The 17,527-nt window shown below is 34.4% G+C and overlaps 1 protein-coding gene across 3 annotated transcripts in view; it reads left to right on the top strand.

Moving 5' to 3' along the window:
* Positions 1-14,773, top strand: part of LOC140452947 (uncharacterized) — a 225,378-nt gene extending 210,605 nt beyond the window's left edge. For all 3 annotated transcript variants that reach the window (XM_072547276.1, XM_072547268.1, XM_072547265.1), the window contains 2 exons: positions 9,981-10,124; positions 14,235-14,773. In XM_072547276.1, coding sequence (XP_072403377.1) covers positions 9,981-10,124; positions 14,235-14,728 — 638 coding nt within the window. In that variant the 3' untranslated portion in view covers positions 14,729-14,773. The remainder of the gene's footprint in view (positions 1-9,980; positions 10,125-14,234) is intronic.
* Positions 14,774-17,527: the final 2,754 nt, after the last annotated feature.

The raw sequence follows: 17,527 nt of genomic DNA on the forward strand, positions 1-17,527 counted from the left end.
TAACTTTCTATGTTTGTTTATATTGTTTCATTGCATAACGCGGCAATATCTATTTGATAGTATGCTGTTAATTAGTCTCACTGTGATGCGGCATGCAACTACCTTAAAAAGTTTATATAAAAACCTTCCTTCCAGACTGTGTCGTAGGCAGTAGTTAAATCTACGAAACCAACTGACTATTTTTCTTATTTTTTGAACCGAGCCTCTATGTGTGTAGTAAGACTTAATATCTAGTCTGTGCACCTTCTATTTGTTTTAAAGCCAGCTTATTCTGGAAGTAAGGTATTTGGGATTTTTGCCCCATTATATTAAGCAGCATTCTCTTCAGTAGTTTGTAGTAGTAGTTTAAGAGAGCTATTGGTCTGTAATTATCTGGCTTATCGCGTGGCTTGCTTGGTTTTAGAGTGGCGATTATTTTTGACGTTTTAAAACCTTTTCGTAAGATTCGTGTTGAGATGTTTGAATAGAATCTCTGCGTTATTTTGCCACATCGTACAAAGAATTCTGGATATATTCCATCAAACCCTGGTGATTTGCCTATTTTAATGTTAACCAGAGCAGTTAATAGTTCTTTTATGGTAAAGTTTTAGAGAATTCTGTGTTACACGTAATTTCTTGACGTAGTCCGAATGTGCCCCTGTCGTTGGCGTACAAGATACAAATACAAGATTTAAATTTTTTTCTTCAGCCCAATTTATAAACATATTATAGTCGTTTTGGTCATTCCTGTGTATTTTCATGTAGTATGATGTCTATTAAAATCGTCTATGTAGATTCCAGGATGGTCATGTACCATTAGTACTTTTTCAGTCCATTTTATTTGAGGTAGATTTTACACAGTTGCCATCGATACCTCTTCAACTTTAATGGTTATGCTGTGTATCTCATTTTCGGAGTTGGTATTCATTAGGTGGGCATCTTCTATGTTACTGCGAATATATGCAGTATATCCAAAAAAAATTCACCAACCTACTGGGAGACGTATTCAAATTCAAATACCAATGAAATATATATCTCAAACCTTAGACAATATAATATTGTTATCAAAATTAACGTATTAATAACAAAACGCGTGCATGCCAAACAAATACAACTCGAAGAAGCAGGTATAAAATCACAGAATATATGCATATGTAGGTTAAAAACTGAGCCTATAGTAGCCAACATAATCAGAAGAAATTAAACAAAGGATACAATTTGCATAAACAACTTGTATTCGAAATCACACAATGCGTTTTTCCCACTATGACCTACGCTTTCGAAACCTGGTCTCTTAAAAAAAACAACATATAAATACCGACAGTAGGTAACCTAAAAAAATGGAAAGATAAATGCTCAGAATACGCCTGAAAGACCGTAAAACTAACACGCGGATTCACAATGGAACAATAGTTCAACATGAAGTTAATCGTATAGTGATCATGGCTTGATAATAAACCAATGATTTTTGCACCTAACTTCAAAGATGGGACAAAAAGAATATACAATATATTAATGTACTCCAACCTGAGGCTGTTAAGTTGTGTAACCAAAACATGGGATGACTTGATAAGCTTGATTTTTTGCTCTAAAAAATGGACTTTGACCCGTTCGCTCTAAAAAATGGACTTTCCGTATGATTACACACGTCATTGGCATGGCACTGGCTAATTCTTGGTTAGAGTATAAAACCCAAACTAAATGTCTCGAAATACCTAAACTGCACATTATCGATCTCCAGAAATTTCGACAAACTATTGCAAAGTATTTGATACAGCATAGAGAACCACCAAAACGAGGACGTTCGCCAAACGAAAACGAATGTAGCGTTCAAACTATTAAAATCCGACGTAAATCAAATCCTTCCAGGGAGACTAGGTATGATGAATATATGCTTTTCCTATTTTTGATAATAAATATGCTAGTAGATGCAAGATGGGAAAATACTCCAAAAATCTTTTACTATGTGTCAAAGTGTAAGATACATCTTCGTATGTTCAAGGAAAGAAACTACTTTCATATGTATCATAATAGATTATGAATATAATTTAGTATTTATTTTTATGATAAGTCATTGTATTTCAGTTTTTAACTTTTTTCTTTAGGTTTTAGTGTGACTACCTAAAGTAACTTTGTCCTTGTAAAATAACATTCAAAAAACCCAAAACGGCTATAGCCAAATTCTATGTTTTAAAAATCTTCAAAAAAATAATAGAAAAAAAAAACAAGTTTAAGAATTTTATTTGTATTATTACTTGTAGCGTGACTCAATAGGTTAAGTAAATTTTTGGCTTCTTGGCCAAAACGGCAACTAGATTAGAAAGGGGTTTGCGACGTTGTCTTATTGCGCTTATATACGATCCATTCCATGAGTTCCACCTCTATACAACCACTACATGTAAAGGGTGTTTTTTTAGAGATATAGAAGTTGGCAACACTTTTTTAACTGGCGGCCATTTTGACAGTTGTCGAGTGATTAGTGTTTAGTTTTATTTGGCATTTCAACATGAATAAACTGACGCCCGAACAACGCTTCCAGATTGTGCAAATTTATTTTTAAAATCATGGTTAAGTTCGAAATACGTATCGCGCACTACGTCCATTTTATGGTCAACATAATCGTCCATCAGAGCAATTAATTCGATTATCTATGAAACGTTTTCGCACCACATTTACTCTAAAAGATAATACCCATCGACAGAGATGTCGTGCAGTGCGTACAAAATATAACTCGTGCAGGAATTGAAGCTACACGATCGCCTAGCAAGGTGTAGATTCTGTGAATGGACCCAAAACGAGATTGCCATTGATCCTGATTTTCATTAGCCAATTTTGTTTAGCGATAAATCTCACTTTTGGTTTAATGACTCTGTCAACAAACAAAACTGCCGTATTTGGAGTGAAGATAATTCTCAAGGGTATGTTGAAACACCATTACATCTAGAAAAACTGACTGTTTGGTGTAATTTGTGGGCCGGTGGAATCATTGGTCCGTACTTCTTCAAAAACGATGCTGGCTAGAATGTTACAGTCAATGATGACCGCTATAGAGCCATGATTACTGACTTTTTGATTCCTTATTTGAACAACCATGATGTGCGGGAGCTGTATTTCAACAAGGCGGCGCAACATGTCACACAGCTCGTGCCACAGTTGTTTTATTGAAAGAAACGTTTGGTAACCACATAGTTTCACGTTTTGGACCCGTGAATTGGCCTTCAAGATCGTGCGATTTAACACCGTCAGACTATTTTCTGTGGGGATATGTGAAGTCGCTAGTGTACACCGACAAGCCTGAAACGATTGACTACTTAAAGAACATTCGCCGCGTTATTGCCTATATACAGAGCCAGCCGTGGCGGTCATATGCCAGAAATCATATTTAAATTATAATGCCAAAAATTATCTTTTGAATAAAGTCAATTTCATGTCAATTTAAAAAATCATATTTGTTTTATTCCATATATATATATATATATATATATATATATATATATATATATATATATATATGTATACCTCTAAAAAAACGCATTAAAAGCTGATTCAAAAAAATGCATTTAGAAAAAAATGCAGATCTCATTGGTAAATATTGGACCAAAAAACCATTATCGCGGCATGCACTGCATTATAGAATGATACTATTTTTTTCAAAGAATTGAGAACAACAGACCAAACCTTAGACTTATTTTCGCTATTCTACTAGTCATAAAATCGAAGTACTAGTACTCTCATATAATGAAAACACGAAAATCAGCAATAATATTCTAATGATCTGCTACAAAAACACCACCATTATATACTATATTTGAACCATTAAAATATGTTAAAAATTGCTATATTAAAGATATATTAATTATTTCAAACTTCCTTTAAGTTCTATCTAACATAAAAATTATTGCTTTATCCAAACGATTTACTACACTGGCTTCAATATTAAAGTCACTTGTTTTAAGACTCATATTGGACTAAAAAATAATGCTAATATTATTTAAGTGCAATAGATTTCGATACTATTACGAAGAACAAATAATATCCATATGAGAAAACATGGAATCCTTTTAAATGGAGAACGCCTAAACAACATACCCTATGCAGATGATACCGTTATTTTTGCAGACAGTTTACAGCAACTAATAAACAAAGTAAATGAAGTAAAACATCGAATAGAGAAGGCTAGGACTGGACACTCACTGAAGCAATGGAGAAAAAACTTAAAGCCTTCGAGATGTGGCTATACAGAAGAACCCTGAGGATATCATGGATGGACAAGATAACCAACGAGACTATACTACGAAGACTGGGGAAAGAAAGAAGTGATGTATACGATTAAAAGCAAAAAGTTAAGAGTATCTCGGACACATAATGAGAAACGGCACTAAATACAGATTACTGAAAATAATCCTTCAAGGCAAAGAATTCGGAAAGCGAGAAATTGGGAGAAGAAGAATATCATGGTTAAAAAACCTGAGGAAATGGTTCTCAACAACAGCAACTAATCTATTTAAAGCATCAGTTAATAAAATAATTATAGTCAGAATGATCGCCAATATTCGAAACGAATAGGCACCAAAAGCGGAAGAAGAAAAATGTCTTAATGGGCCCCTAGACGAGAAGTGAGTGACCCCTTATGTTCATTGCCGTATTATTTTCTTCTACTAATTGTCCGCCAATCTCATATTAGTGATAGCAACTGGTTGAATGACAAATATCTGTGCTATTAAACAAAAGAAACAAGCTTTATACAATGAGGACACTAAATATAAATATAAAATTATATTTTTTATTTCACATAAAACATTATTATAACCTGCAAGTTCATCGAGTTTACATCCCATTTACTGGAATGCACACAAATAAAATATTTTTTAAACGTGTTTTTATCCGAGATATAATGAGGACACTAAAATTTTCTTTTATGTGGGTCGTTATTGTTTTTTCTTTGTTTCTTATTCAGATTTCCAAAGAATCAGATGTGAGCCGTATTTAACATACAATGTCATATCACCGAAACGTTTTTTGAATACTAAATCAGTGGTAAATCCGCTATGATTATTATATTGAAATGATGCGTTATGACTTTCAATTTTAGTCAAAGTAAAAGAATACCTAATTTTATTAATTTCACTTTTTACTACTTTTAAGAAATATATAATGTTACCAGAAACTCAGGAATATTTACCGAAAAAGTCATCTTTACAAAATAAATTATCTTCTTAAAGTGCACGCTCGTCAATGGAGGGGTTACAATTACAAACTCTTCTCTTACACTCGTAACTCTACACTTATTAGCTGTTCAAAATTTAGCCCTGTCCATTGTCGGATGTTTCTTAGCCACGATAGGCCTTTTCTTCTTAGTACTCTCTTTCCTTTAATCATTCTTTTCACTATTAGTTGAGCATATTCATACTTATTTTTCTCAGTATGTGGCCTATTATAGGTATAATATTTTTCTAATTTTCACTGTGTTGAAAAGTGCTGGTTCCTTGTATATTCTATGTAGCACTTCTTTGTTTAAGGTATGCGAAATCTTGAGAATTCCCAGGTAGATCCAAATTTCAAAGGTCTCCAATTTATTTATGGTTAATGTTTTAAGAGTCCACGTTTTAAATGCATAGGAGAGAGTCGTCCAGACGTAGCATTTTGATACACAAAGTAGAATTTCTAGTTTTATTCGAGAATCACATACGACTCTTTTTGTTTTTTCGAAGATTTTCTGGCCTGTTCTATTAGCGATCTTAATTTTAGATCAGGATTTAGACTGCTATCAATCCAACAACCCAGGTACTTGCACTTGTTGATCAGTTCTAAAATGTGCCAGTTGATTGTATAAGATTGAGGTACATTTTGGGTTTTTTGTTTGATCTTAGGCCGAGTTAATCCTATTGATGAGTGGTTGTAGACCCAAGTCGGAATCCGCAATAAAGACCATATCATCAGCGTATCTGATGCTTTTGATATTTACGTCATCCACCTTGACTCCGTCCTTAGAATTATTCAGTACCGCTTTAAATATAAACTTGGAATAAAGATTAAGTAGCAGGGGTGACATAATACATGCGTGCTCCTCTCCTAATTCTACTCCTGCGGACGTGGAACTTTCGATCTTTATTCTGACGTTTTGGTTCCAGTACAAAATTGATATCAGAATAACAGGATTATGATCGGAATTGTCAGTTCCTGGATATGTTTTTGTTTTGCTGATAGCGTTGTGATATATCTTTCACTGTTCATTTCATTTCATTCTTCAATCCAGAGAAACCTTTCCTTTGACTAACTAAATTACTCCAACTCTGTTACGATGAACTGGATCATTGTTACCAGAGTACATAATAGAAAGTTTTGTTTATGGTTTTAACTTTACCTGAACCTGACCGTCTAACTTAGCTCAAACCTAATATCTGTATTCCTAAAAGTTTCATCTCGTGGCATGCGTTTGCAAGTTTTCCCGTTTCGAACAGACCTCTAACGTTCCATGTTTCAATCTTAAAGTTTACATTTAAAATATTTAAACTATTCCTGGTGTCAAGCAACGACACCAGTTTGAAATTATTGACCAAGATATTTGCTGAGAAAATAATTGAAAAGTATATGCAAATATGCAAAGATCACAAACAAGAGTTTCGGTGTAACAGATTAACTGTCGATGCCATATTCATAATAAGATAAATAGGAGAGAAAGCAGTAGAATTTAATACACCTGCATTCATGTGTTTTATCGACCTCACTAAAGCCTTTGATTGTATTAGACTACAAGATGATTGAAATTTTACACAGAGAGACTATAACAGCCACTATAACATAGATAATAATCACTCTGATATAGGTACACATAAAACTCTGATCAGAAAACAAAATAAAAATAGAAACAGAACTAACGGTGAAAGTCAACATTTAATCAGGTATATGACAGGGTAATAGCTTGGGTCCGTTATTGTTTAACTTGATAATGGACAAACTAATAGAAGAAGTAAAAAAGTCCCGAACAGTACAAAAAGGGCAACAGAACAATAAAGATTCTATGATATGTAGATGACGTAGCAATAATATCAAATAATGAAGATAACCTACCACAAATGGTCTACGCTTTAGAAGCTAACGCAGAAAAGTTTGTCCTGAAAATATCAGCACTAAAATCAAATTCCCTTATTATTGTCAGGGAGCCAATGATATGCTACATTTTTATACACGAAGAAATAATAGAACAAGTATCGAAATTCAACTATCTGGGAACGAAAATATCGTATTATTGAAACATCTCCGAAGGAACCCGCATACAAGCTAATAAGGCAGCTAATAATAAAAAATGATCAATATCAAGGTCCGAAATATAGGTATAGATTATACAGAATCGGCTAGGAAATTATTTCTGTATGCTATTCAGACGATGACAGAGTAATTAGAAAGAGTGAAGATGATCTGCAGATACTCCTGTATCAGTTTAATCTAACAGTAAGAAAATTTAATATATAAATATGAACAAACCAAATATAGTAATCCTAAAAAATCGAATAAGGTGCAAATTAAAAACGGATAGTAGTAGATAGGAAGTCACTTTGGTCCACTTTGACCTTTGACCCTAGTTTTTGGTGGAAGCGTGTATTATGTCACGTTGTGCGTCAGATGATGTTAGGTGTACGTCAGATCACGTTAGGTGTACGTCAGACCACGTTAGGTGTGCTTCAGATGACGTGAGGTGTAAGTAAGGTCACGCCAAGTATACATCAGGTTACGTTAGGTGTACATCACGTAAATGTCACATTTAGACTACTTTAATAAGAGGGTCTAAAACTTTTTCGTGGAATCCTCTAAAAATCAAAGGGACGCCTGATAAAAAGTGTATTCAATAAGCGGATGTTTCAAGTATTTACTAGGACTAACATCACTCCACAAAAGAAACTTTAACAAACACAGTCAAGAAGTACGCCAACAACAAAGTGCTCTTTACAAGATGTAGAATACTAGAATTAATTGACAAGTTTTAACGGTAAACCTAAAAAAAAGGCTTCATAGTTCTTACTGAAAGTCGGGACTAAAATTGAATTCTTCGAAAAGGATAGTTGATTTCACTTTAACAATAAACTCGCTAGAAGGGGAACTCAACATACAGTTTGAAAACAACATATTTACCCCCATTTTACCAACATAATATTAAAGTACATGTGCATTACATTAAATAAAACACCATATTTTAAAGGACATCTAAAAAAACTGCCAAAAAATGTAATAAGTCTATCTAGTCTATAATAAGTCTATCTACAGTCAAGCTAAAGATTCTACGTGCAAAAAAAGCTAGACACTAGGAATGATGATGGTTACATGTACAATTAAATTAAACCCTATTTAATGGCTTCCAGTATTAAGTCGTACTTCCCCCTCCACGTCTGCGACGAGTTGATCTTACAACAACAAAAATCATGGACTACAAAAAATCTACCGGTCCACCAATATACTAAGGCTGCCAACATCACCCAGTATTTTTTTTTTTCATTTTATCGCTAAGTTGTTGCAAAAAATGTGGCATAATTTTTGCCGTTTACTGTTTTCTTCTTTTCTAAGTAGTTGACTAAGGTAATTCCCTAAGAATCCCAAAATACAAATGTCAAAACTTTCCTACCTACAAATTCGTTTTTTTTAATGGCCTGAATTTTTTTGTATCGGTGGTTATTGTGAACCCAGGCTATATTAATGATTATAAACTGATAAAAAAAAGTAAAGTTTGTCCAACCTCCTGGCTTAGGTTTAGGGTAAGGGTTTTTAAGTTGCGCGAGCGTTAATAACATGACTTTGGAAGGATCACTCACTTGGCCTAGACCAGCGGCTTTACGTGCCGTCCGAAGCACGGTGACTGCTCAATTAAAATAGAAATTAAAACATTTTTAGTGTCAGCCGCCACTGCGGTTATAAACTGAATTAAAAATAGTTTACTAAAATGATTCGTTTTTGCTGTCTGTGAGTAGTCGCGATATCTAAATCTACGAGTACTTTTTTATTTTAATTCTTCATTCTTCTTCTTCTTCTTCTTCTTTGGCTTTTCCCATTATGAGTTCGCCGTTTTCGTCCTCCTCAGCACTCTATTCTCCCAGTCACCTTCTCTGAGGTCTCTATATATCATAGCATTTCCGACGTATGTTTTCCATCTTGTAGCAGGTTTTCCGTCTTCTTCCTGGCGGGTCCCAGTTTAATATTCTTTTCGGCCACCTATGCGCTGGCATTCTTTGTACATACCCGTACCACTGCAGGGCTCTGTTTTCCAACTTTTTTGTAATTGAGCATTTTACTTCCATTCTGTTCCATATTTTCTCCGTTCTTGTTCTATCCGTTCTTGTGATTTGTAGACATCTTCTCATAAAGTCCAGTTTAACTGTTCTTATTTTATTTCGTATTGTTGTTGTCATTGGCCATACTTCCGCTCCATATAGGGTAATATTCATCACTATGCTTTGAAAAGATCCTCTTTTTGTTTTCTTTGGTTAGAGTGTTGTTCCATTCCAATTCTTCATTTAAAATCTAAAAGTCCGCTATTATCTGCGATACTTAATATGCCTGCTATCTTATGTTTTTTTTTGCTCGATAGCTTTTAAATATTAACCAGGGCAGTACCATTGTTTAGACATCCACTATGAGTCCAGTTATTCATTCAGGTATAGGTGACTTTTTTAACCATTGAAAACAAAGAATAGTACCTATTACAAATTGAACCTAGTATAATATAAAATAATATATATATATATATATATATATATATATATATAATATATAATATCTTGAAGTTCTAGTATAAAATGTAAAATTCTCAACAAGAAATGTCTAAAAACAAAACATTACTTAATTGTAAATAAGTCATTATAAATACCTACTATGTATAAATGAATTATTAAAAAGAAAGAAATTGATCGACCAAATGTAGATCAGGGTAATGTTTACAACTTGTTTAACATTGATTGCATTATTCAGCAAAATTTACCAGATTATTATTAATATTAATTGTTTCTTTTCAGATGACAATCCAAGTAGTACGACACATTGTCCTTCGAGTTCTTGGCCTGAATATACAAATTCGTACGCCCCTTATAGTCCTCAAACGAATTATTATGATCCACATCAAGATTCGACGCACGCCACACCTATACACCTACCGACAGGTAAACAAACTTAAATACTTTTATTATGCGGATCAATTTTAATTACTATTGGTATTTGTATTTTCTTCTGGTGGACACGAGTAAACGATAAAATATTTTGATGTCTGCATACACAACTAACTATCTAAAAGGACTTTATAATCTTAATGACCTCCCCGAACCTAACAAGAAAAATTTTTGGTATACAGTGGACAAACAGTCAAAACTAAAACACTTATAAAAATATTTTACTAAAAGACAACAATTATAAATTTTAGAGTTACTATAAGTTCTTACTATTATTACAAAACTCTGAGAAATGCCCAATTGTTATTGTATAAAACTAGGTATAAAACTCCGCTCTGCTAACAAATCTTTGTCTCACGTTTTAGAAGATACAATTTGTCCCTTAACCACTTGATACATGTCGTACATGGATTATGCATTATGCAGCGGACGAGAGATGTTGAAAAGGGAATGACGCCTTAAAACTTAACCGTATCGAACAAAATGAAATGTAAAATCCGGAAGTTACAGTGAAAGCAGCCATATCATGAACTAAATGGCCATACGATACATGATCATTAACGATGCCTTTGATGCATTAGGCGAAATCTATTAACAATCAGCTTTATTCCTGTACGCTGGGCTACAGCTGGACAATTTTACCTAGCCACTCGTGGGAACAACTATGAATATTTACCAATAAGCAAGGCAAGCGTAGCGGTTCAATTTCAAAACCCAACTTCAAACCAACCTCACTTAAAACGCGTTAAAGTAACCAACCTCGCAATAAAAAGGATTCGAGGAAACAGCCATAGAGCTCATAAAGGGTAAAATCTGATGTTGTAGGTATCAGTGAAGTAAAGAAATGAAAGAAAATCTAACCACTCTTTAATCAAACCACTTGTATTAGTTTACACGAAGGAATTGTCAACTACATCATATTGATAAATAAAATATGTCTAGAGTAGTCTACTTAAATATAAAATTAAGCTCCAGATACATTTTTAAAATAATACAGGTTTACAGTACATTGTTATATATGGAGAGGCAATTTTCCCCAATATGCGAGCTGGAAGATACCACATTGTTTTTCTTACATATAGTTTCCAAAAGTACCTGTATGAGTATAATTAAACTTTTAATTTTGTTCTCCTGCGCATCGATATAGTTATTTCTTCCCATCAATAAAGTCTAAGCAAAAGCTCTAATCATTCTAACATTGTTGTTCTATTGCAAAAAGATCAATATTGTAATGAGCTTTTTTTATCTTTTGTGATTTCAAATCAGATTGTTTGTCAGCTTCTAATTGCACAATCACTTATTCTTGTTACATTAACTTCTTCCAATCCATTTCTTGTTATAAATGATGTTTGTATTACTATAATCAAGTACCGTATAAGTGTATATACCGATCATGTAGTCATGGTTAAGCTTGTTTTGCTTTCACCTCACATTCTTCAGTTTTTTTTCCAGCATGGTGACCTAGGTGACCTAGCAGGCCAAAGTATCTTGATGTTAAGAGCAGTACCGCTTTTTGTTTGGTCTTATAAAAATATTCACTAAGACTCAGTTGTTTAATGTACTCTAGGAGGTTCTTCGAAATGACACCATAATAAAGAGAATAATAGATATCATCTTGGGTACTATGCATTCTCCAAATTCTCTTATTTGGATATCAAGATCTCTGTACTTGACGATCTTCTCTAATTTAAAACGCGTGTTATTAATTTAGATCAGATAGTAAGTTGATTAACTAGTATGAAATGCGATCTATTATGTGCCACTGGTTGGTTTGTGAGCACAGTGCGACCAAATATAGCTTTTATTTGTCGTGCTTGAAGCTTACTATCAGGGATTTGTAATAAGGAAGATGGTTGTTTTGGAGGAGTTCCAGTTTGGTGGCTAGTTGTTGATAAAGACTTTTTCCTATTAATTCGTACCGTTTTTTTATACGTAATTAGTTCCGACAAACGCCTGCTAGCCTTCGATAAGATGTTAAAAATGCTTTCTTGGGCTTAACATCCATATAATTATTATTTTTATTATAGATTATTATTATAGAACAAATAAGGGCAAAGAAGCGAGCTCCTATTATGGCCAACAATACAGGGAAATATCATCGTAAAACTAATGATAGTTATAGAAAAATGAGTATTAAATTAATTACAGAAATTAAAAATATACAAAACCAAATTATGAAACACGATGCATTCCTATAAGCAAAATATAGTAGGATCAAATCTATTCTTAAAACTGTTTACTGCCGTGGCAGATGTATTGTCTCGATCTAAATTATTCCAGACATTAAATATCCTGTTTGGCAAGATGCTCACTCTGGACCTTCCTGTGATATGTTCCCTCTGTAACTTATAAATTTGGTAATATTTTGTCTTGGCTTAAAGTAAATATGTTGTTCAGATTTCCATAATTGAGTTTTAGCATACGGAATTAGGTCACTTCGAAGACGTCGAAGCTCCAATGTCGTTAGATGAGTCATAGAGACTCTATCTTCATAATTAGGTCGTACGTTTACAGAGTTTGCAAAAAGAAATTAGAGAGTTATGTGTAAAACATTTACGGATCGGAAACAATTTTGAGTTTGCACGTTTATACATCGACCTATGTGATCCAACCGATTTAAGTGACTATTAATTATCACTTCGAGATCGTTGATTGAGATTACCGAGTTTAAGGGATGTTAATTAATAAAATACAAGTATAGTACAAGGCATTTCTCAATGTTAAGAAAAAGTAACCATTCTGAGGACCATTTGAATATTGAGCCAGCTCGTATTGAATAACGTCTTGGTTAATACTGGGATTCACATATAATTTGCTATTATCAGCGTAAATGGAAACCTTTCTGGATTCAATGAGCGAAATATCGCTGATCCAAGGTCTGATCCTTGTGTGACTCCACTCTTCACTGGTTTATTTACACTGGTTTATCTTAACACGAACTCGGAAGTACCTGTGAACGAACCTTATGAAAGCCATGCTGTTAGTGAGGGATGTAAGTTTTTTGAAGGAGAGACAAAAATAATGGATTCCATAACCTTGCCGACAACAGGTACTAGACAGATTTTGTGATATATATTGCCATCAAGTTTATTGCGTTTCTTGAAAATAGCAATAACCGAATCCAATTCCCAGAATGAAGGGAGATAACCATAGATTTTTTAAATTATTTAAGGAAAAGAAGGTTAGTATGTATAATCCATGCGAAGAATTATTGTTTCCGGTGTGAAAAAGATATCAAAAGTTGAATGCAGACGTGAACACATTATTTAAGGAACGTTATCGTTAGGTTTACCTGTGAAAACCTGAAAACAATAAACATTCCAAGAGTTCTTTTTTCGAAGAACATAAAGACCTGTCATCTTTTGAAGTAATGATGTGGAGACTTCAGAAGATAAAAATGTGCGAATGTACCAATAAACTTTTTTAATATTACCACTTGCAATGATAGATTCTTCAATGTCTGTTCTTACCTTTAGCAAATGATTGGTTGGCTCAGTTTCAAGACAATCATAAGTAAGGGAATCAGGGAGTTTATATGTTCGCCAAAGCTTTCACTTCCGTTGACTTAAGTGTGCAGCCGAGAGGTTAATTAAAGGTTTTAATTGGTTTCTGTGTGGTTGCCGTTATGTTAGATCATTAAAAACAGTTTAAATAGCAGTATGAAGAAAATAATCGTACATTCACGATGTATGTGAGCCATTAATAAAAATAGATTGTCAGTCTAGCTGGGATAAAATAGAATTAATATTAAATGTGAGCTATAATAAGCGAGTGTCAGAAATACCCACAGAAAACGACACTTTAAGTGTAGAAATTAATTGATCGTCATTGGTGAAAACTAAAAAAGCATGATCTTGGCTCTAAACCTTGTAGGTTCAGTTATCAGTTGTAGTACATATAAGTTCATGATACAGTTTTTTGGGAATTGATAGTATCAATTTTGGAAATTATGGGCCAGCTAATCTCTGGAAAATTTTAATCTCCGAAAAAATGAGATTTTTAAGTCTATCTTGTTATTAGAATTTTATATAAATACATTTTGTCGTTTAAATATATTTTTGTTGATAAAAACCATTTTATTAATCTTATTTATTTTGATTTCAGTTCTTCCAGACTCAAGCTCAAATGAGTACATCACAACATCACTGACCTCTCCGCCGCCCCTATTCAACAGTGCCAAACCTGATTTAGAAATGATCAGCAGTAGATACCCCGACAATAATTCATATTGTCCGAACAACTGGCCAGCAAACTCAACGGCGTACAACAACAACTACTACAACCATTCCTACAACCAACAGCAGTATTTAAATACCCCCACAATGGTGGTGTATCCCTCTTTATATTCGACTGTGAATCAAAGCCAAATACACTTCCACCTGCATGCCCCCAGTGATAAGCTAGACCCGTACAAAAATGAACCCTATATCAAAAGTGAGCAGTATTTAACTGATAGTGCAGGTTTGACAAATCCCCAGAGGGTGGAAGCAGTGCAGAATAGTGAAGTGGTGCATCCACATGTCGATTCCTTAAGAATCGAGGACTCTGAAAGAAACGCACAATCTCAAAATGATCCTTCAGTGTGGAGGCCGTACTGATCAAATTTAAGTTTATTTATTATTGTAATATATGTTTAACATTGATTTTGTTGTTTTACTATTACTTGTTAATAATATTAGTATGTATTTATTATGCAGAGCGATAGAAGGTATTACCTTATTACACTGGAACATATTACCTCATTAAATTATGTCAAGAGAAAGCCTTTAAAATAACGAACAAACTAACATTTTCATTTTATCATAGTAGACATTATTGGTGCTAGAAAATGCTGTCAAATTTAAAGTGAAAATCCCGGAAAATGTTAAGATGTAATTAGGAAAATGCAAAATGAATCAATAAGGCAGTACAAAAATTGATAACCAAAAAATCGAGATTTATATTAATAAGTTATTAACTTTCTATTAAGTCTCTCAATCCCCCAGACACTACTACACTGACCTGACTTGGCGCGAACATTTCTCACAGTAGGATTTTGATTGACGGGTGGAGCGGACGGTATTTTCTTTATGAGAGGTCTCCAAGTCGAAGGTAACCGTATGCCGTCATCTCTTTAAAGAGACAATTTGGCATTTTTTTGATTTTCTATGGCTTCTCGGATAATTATTGGTTTATAGAAGAGGATGGGGCTATGATTCTGGAGTTTTCAAAATCAATTTTGTGCTATGTATGAAGATGGTGCCGGTCTCAGCTTGCGTAAAGGAAGGAATCTGAACTAAGTAGGGGTCCTTCAGTACTCTGAGCAAGACAGACTGGGCAGAGGTGTCCTCAACCCCGACACGGCACGTCCCAATGGCTGATAGGGAACTTCCTGTAGATATGCAGGACAGGTACGAATAAGGCTTAGCCAAATAAGTACCCGCGGATCAACTGAGGACATGACACAGGTCAGCAGCTGTGTCATTAGTGGTCCGTGGCTGCGGAATATAATTCCAGACAGGTGCGGTACCATAAAGTCGCAGGCGGCAATCAAGTTGATTTAACCGGCTGTGATACTGCAAACACTCACCAACCCGTCTGGCAGGCGTGGTGTTTTAATGCCAATATACCCCTTAAAACCACGATGTCAGATTTTAAAACAAATACAGATTTACCCCAGGGGAGTAGGATGCGTCCAAAATCTCATACTGATTTATCAGTCTGTCCCAAGGATTCTGAGGGGGACAAAAAACTTACTATACGGAAACCCAAAAACCCCGTAACTCTTTACGTTAGTACATACAATGCCAGAAGTGTACTGTCCGAGGAGAGATTTACAGACATGGAAACTGAAATGAATAAAATTAAATGAGATGTCATAGTTATCAGCGACATTAGAAAGAGAGGTGAAACTTTGAAAACACTGAAACCTGGACATATATTTTAACAGATTGACCCTGAAACTACATCAATTGTAGACATCGGTTTCTTTGTCCATAAAAACCTCACGAACAAGATAATAAACATCCAAAGTATAATATCTAGAGTGGCATATCTTATTCTGAAGTTAAACAGTAGATATCAACTCAAAATTATTCAAGTATACGCTCCAATAACAGACCATACAGACGAAGAAAACAAAATATTTTATGACGATATATCTACTACGCTTAATGACTCTCATACTCAATTCACAATTTTATGTGGCGATTTCAACGCAAAAATAGGTGTAAAAGGAGCAGAGCTAGAAATATCCTTGTGAAAATTCGGTTCCCAAGGAAGAAATTACCGAGGAGAAACGCTACTAGGATTCCTACTTCATAATAATTTATTTAACATAAACAGCTTCTTTTACAATTAATACTTCTATGGAAGGTTGTCACTCCACTACTTCTTCTGTCGATTGGTGACTTTTCTGTTGCTATTTTGAAGACATGAATCTCCTCTATCCTGCTTATGTGGTTATTCCATTCTTTTTTTCTATTTTGTATCCATTCATTTATACAATGTACGTTTCATTTTCTTCTAATGTTTTCAGTTCTCTTTCGATCTGTCAGCGTATTTCCTGTAATTCTTCTCAGTACTCTCATCTCTGCCGTTTCCAGTAGCCTTTGCGTTGTAGCTGTGTCGGGTCTTGTTTCTGAGGCATATGTCATTTTTGGTCTTACACTGGCTTTATAAATTCTTGACTTCATCTTAGTGTTATTGTGTCTGTTTCGACATGTAGTGTTAGGTATCCTGCTAGTCTATTTGCTTTTTGTACTTGATCCCTCACTTTTTTGTCCAGGTCTTCATAGCTAGACAGTGTAATTCCCAGGTATTTTATTTCCATTACTTGTTCAATAATGATGCCGTCAATTTCTATTTTACATCTGGTTGGTTGTTTGCTGACTACTATTGTTTTAGTTTTCTGAGATGAGATTGTCATATTAAATTCTTTTGCTCTTATGTTAAATCTGTGGACCAGTCTTTGCAGACTATCTTAATCTTGGGCTATCAATATTGCATCGTCCATCGAGATCCAGGTAGAACCATGAACTCTACTGTTCAAAGAGACACCGATCTCAGAATTCGTTAAACTTCAGAGACTTCGACGGGCTGGTCAAGTAGTGAAAATGGAGACCGAAAGAGCCGTAGATAGTAGAATGCATGACGCAAGACCAAAAGGACGGCCACGGAAAAGGTAGGAGGATAAAGTGGCGGCGGACAGGCAAAATTTGCTCGATGGCGTGGGACCGGTAAAGTTGGAGGCATAGTTTGGAGGAGGTGTCAGTTATTTGAACTGGTCATTTTAAAAAAATCATATCTATATTACAAATGATGTTAAATGATGAAAGTTATACTAAATTTTCAATGTTGAAATCTCAGTGTAAATCGCTTTTAAGGCAATGCTACAGTCAGAGCATGTAGCAGACCCT

Source organism: Diabrotica undecimpunctata, chromosome 1 (assembly GCF_040954645.1).
Source record: "Diabrotica undecimpunctata isolate CICGRU chromosome 1, icDiaUnde3, whole genome shotgun sequence".
Lineage (NCBI taxonomy): Eukaryota > Metazoa > Arthropoda > Insecta > Coleoptera > Chrysomelidae > Diabrotica > Diabrotica undecimpunctata.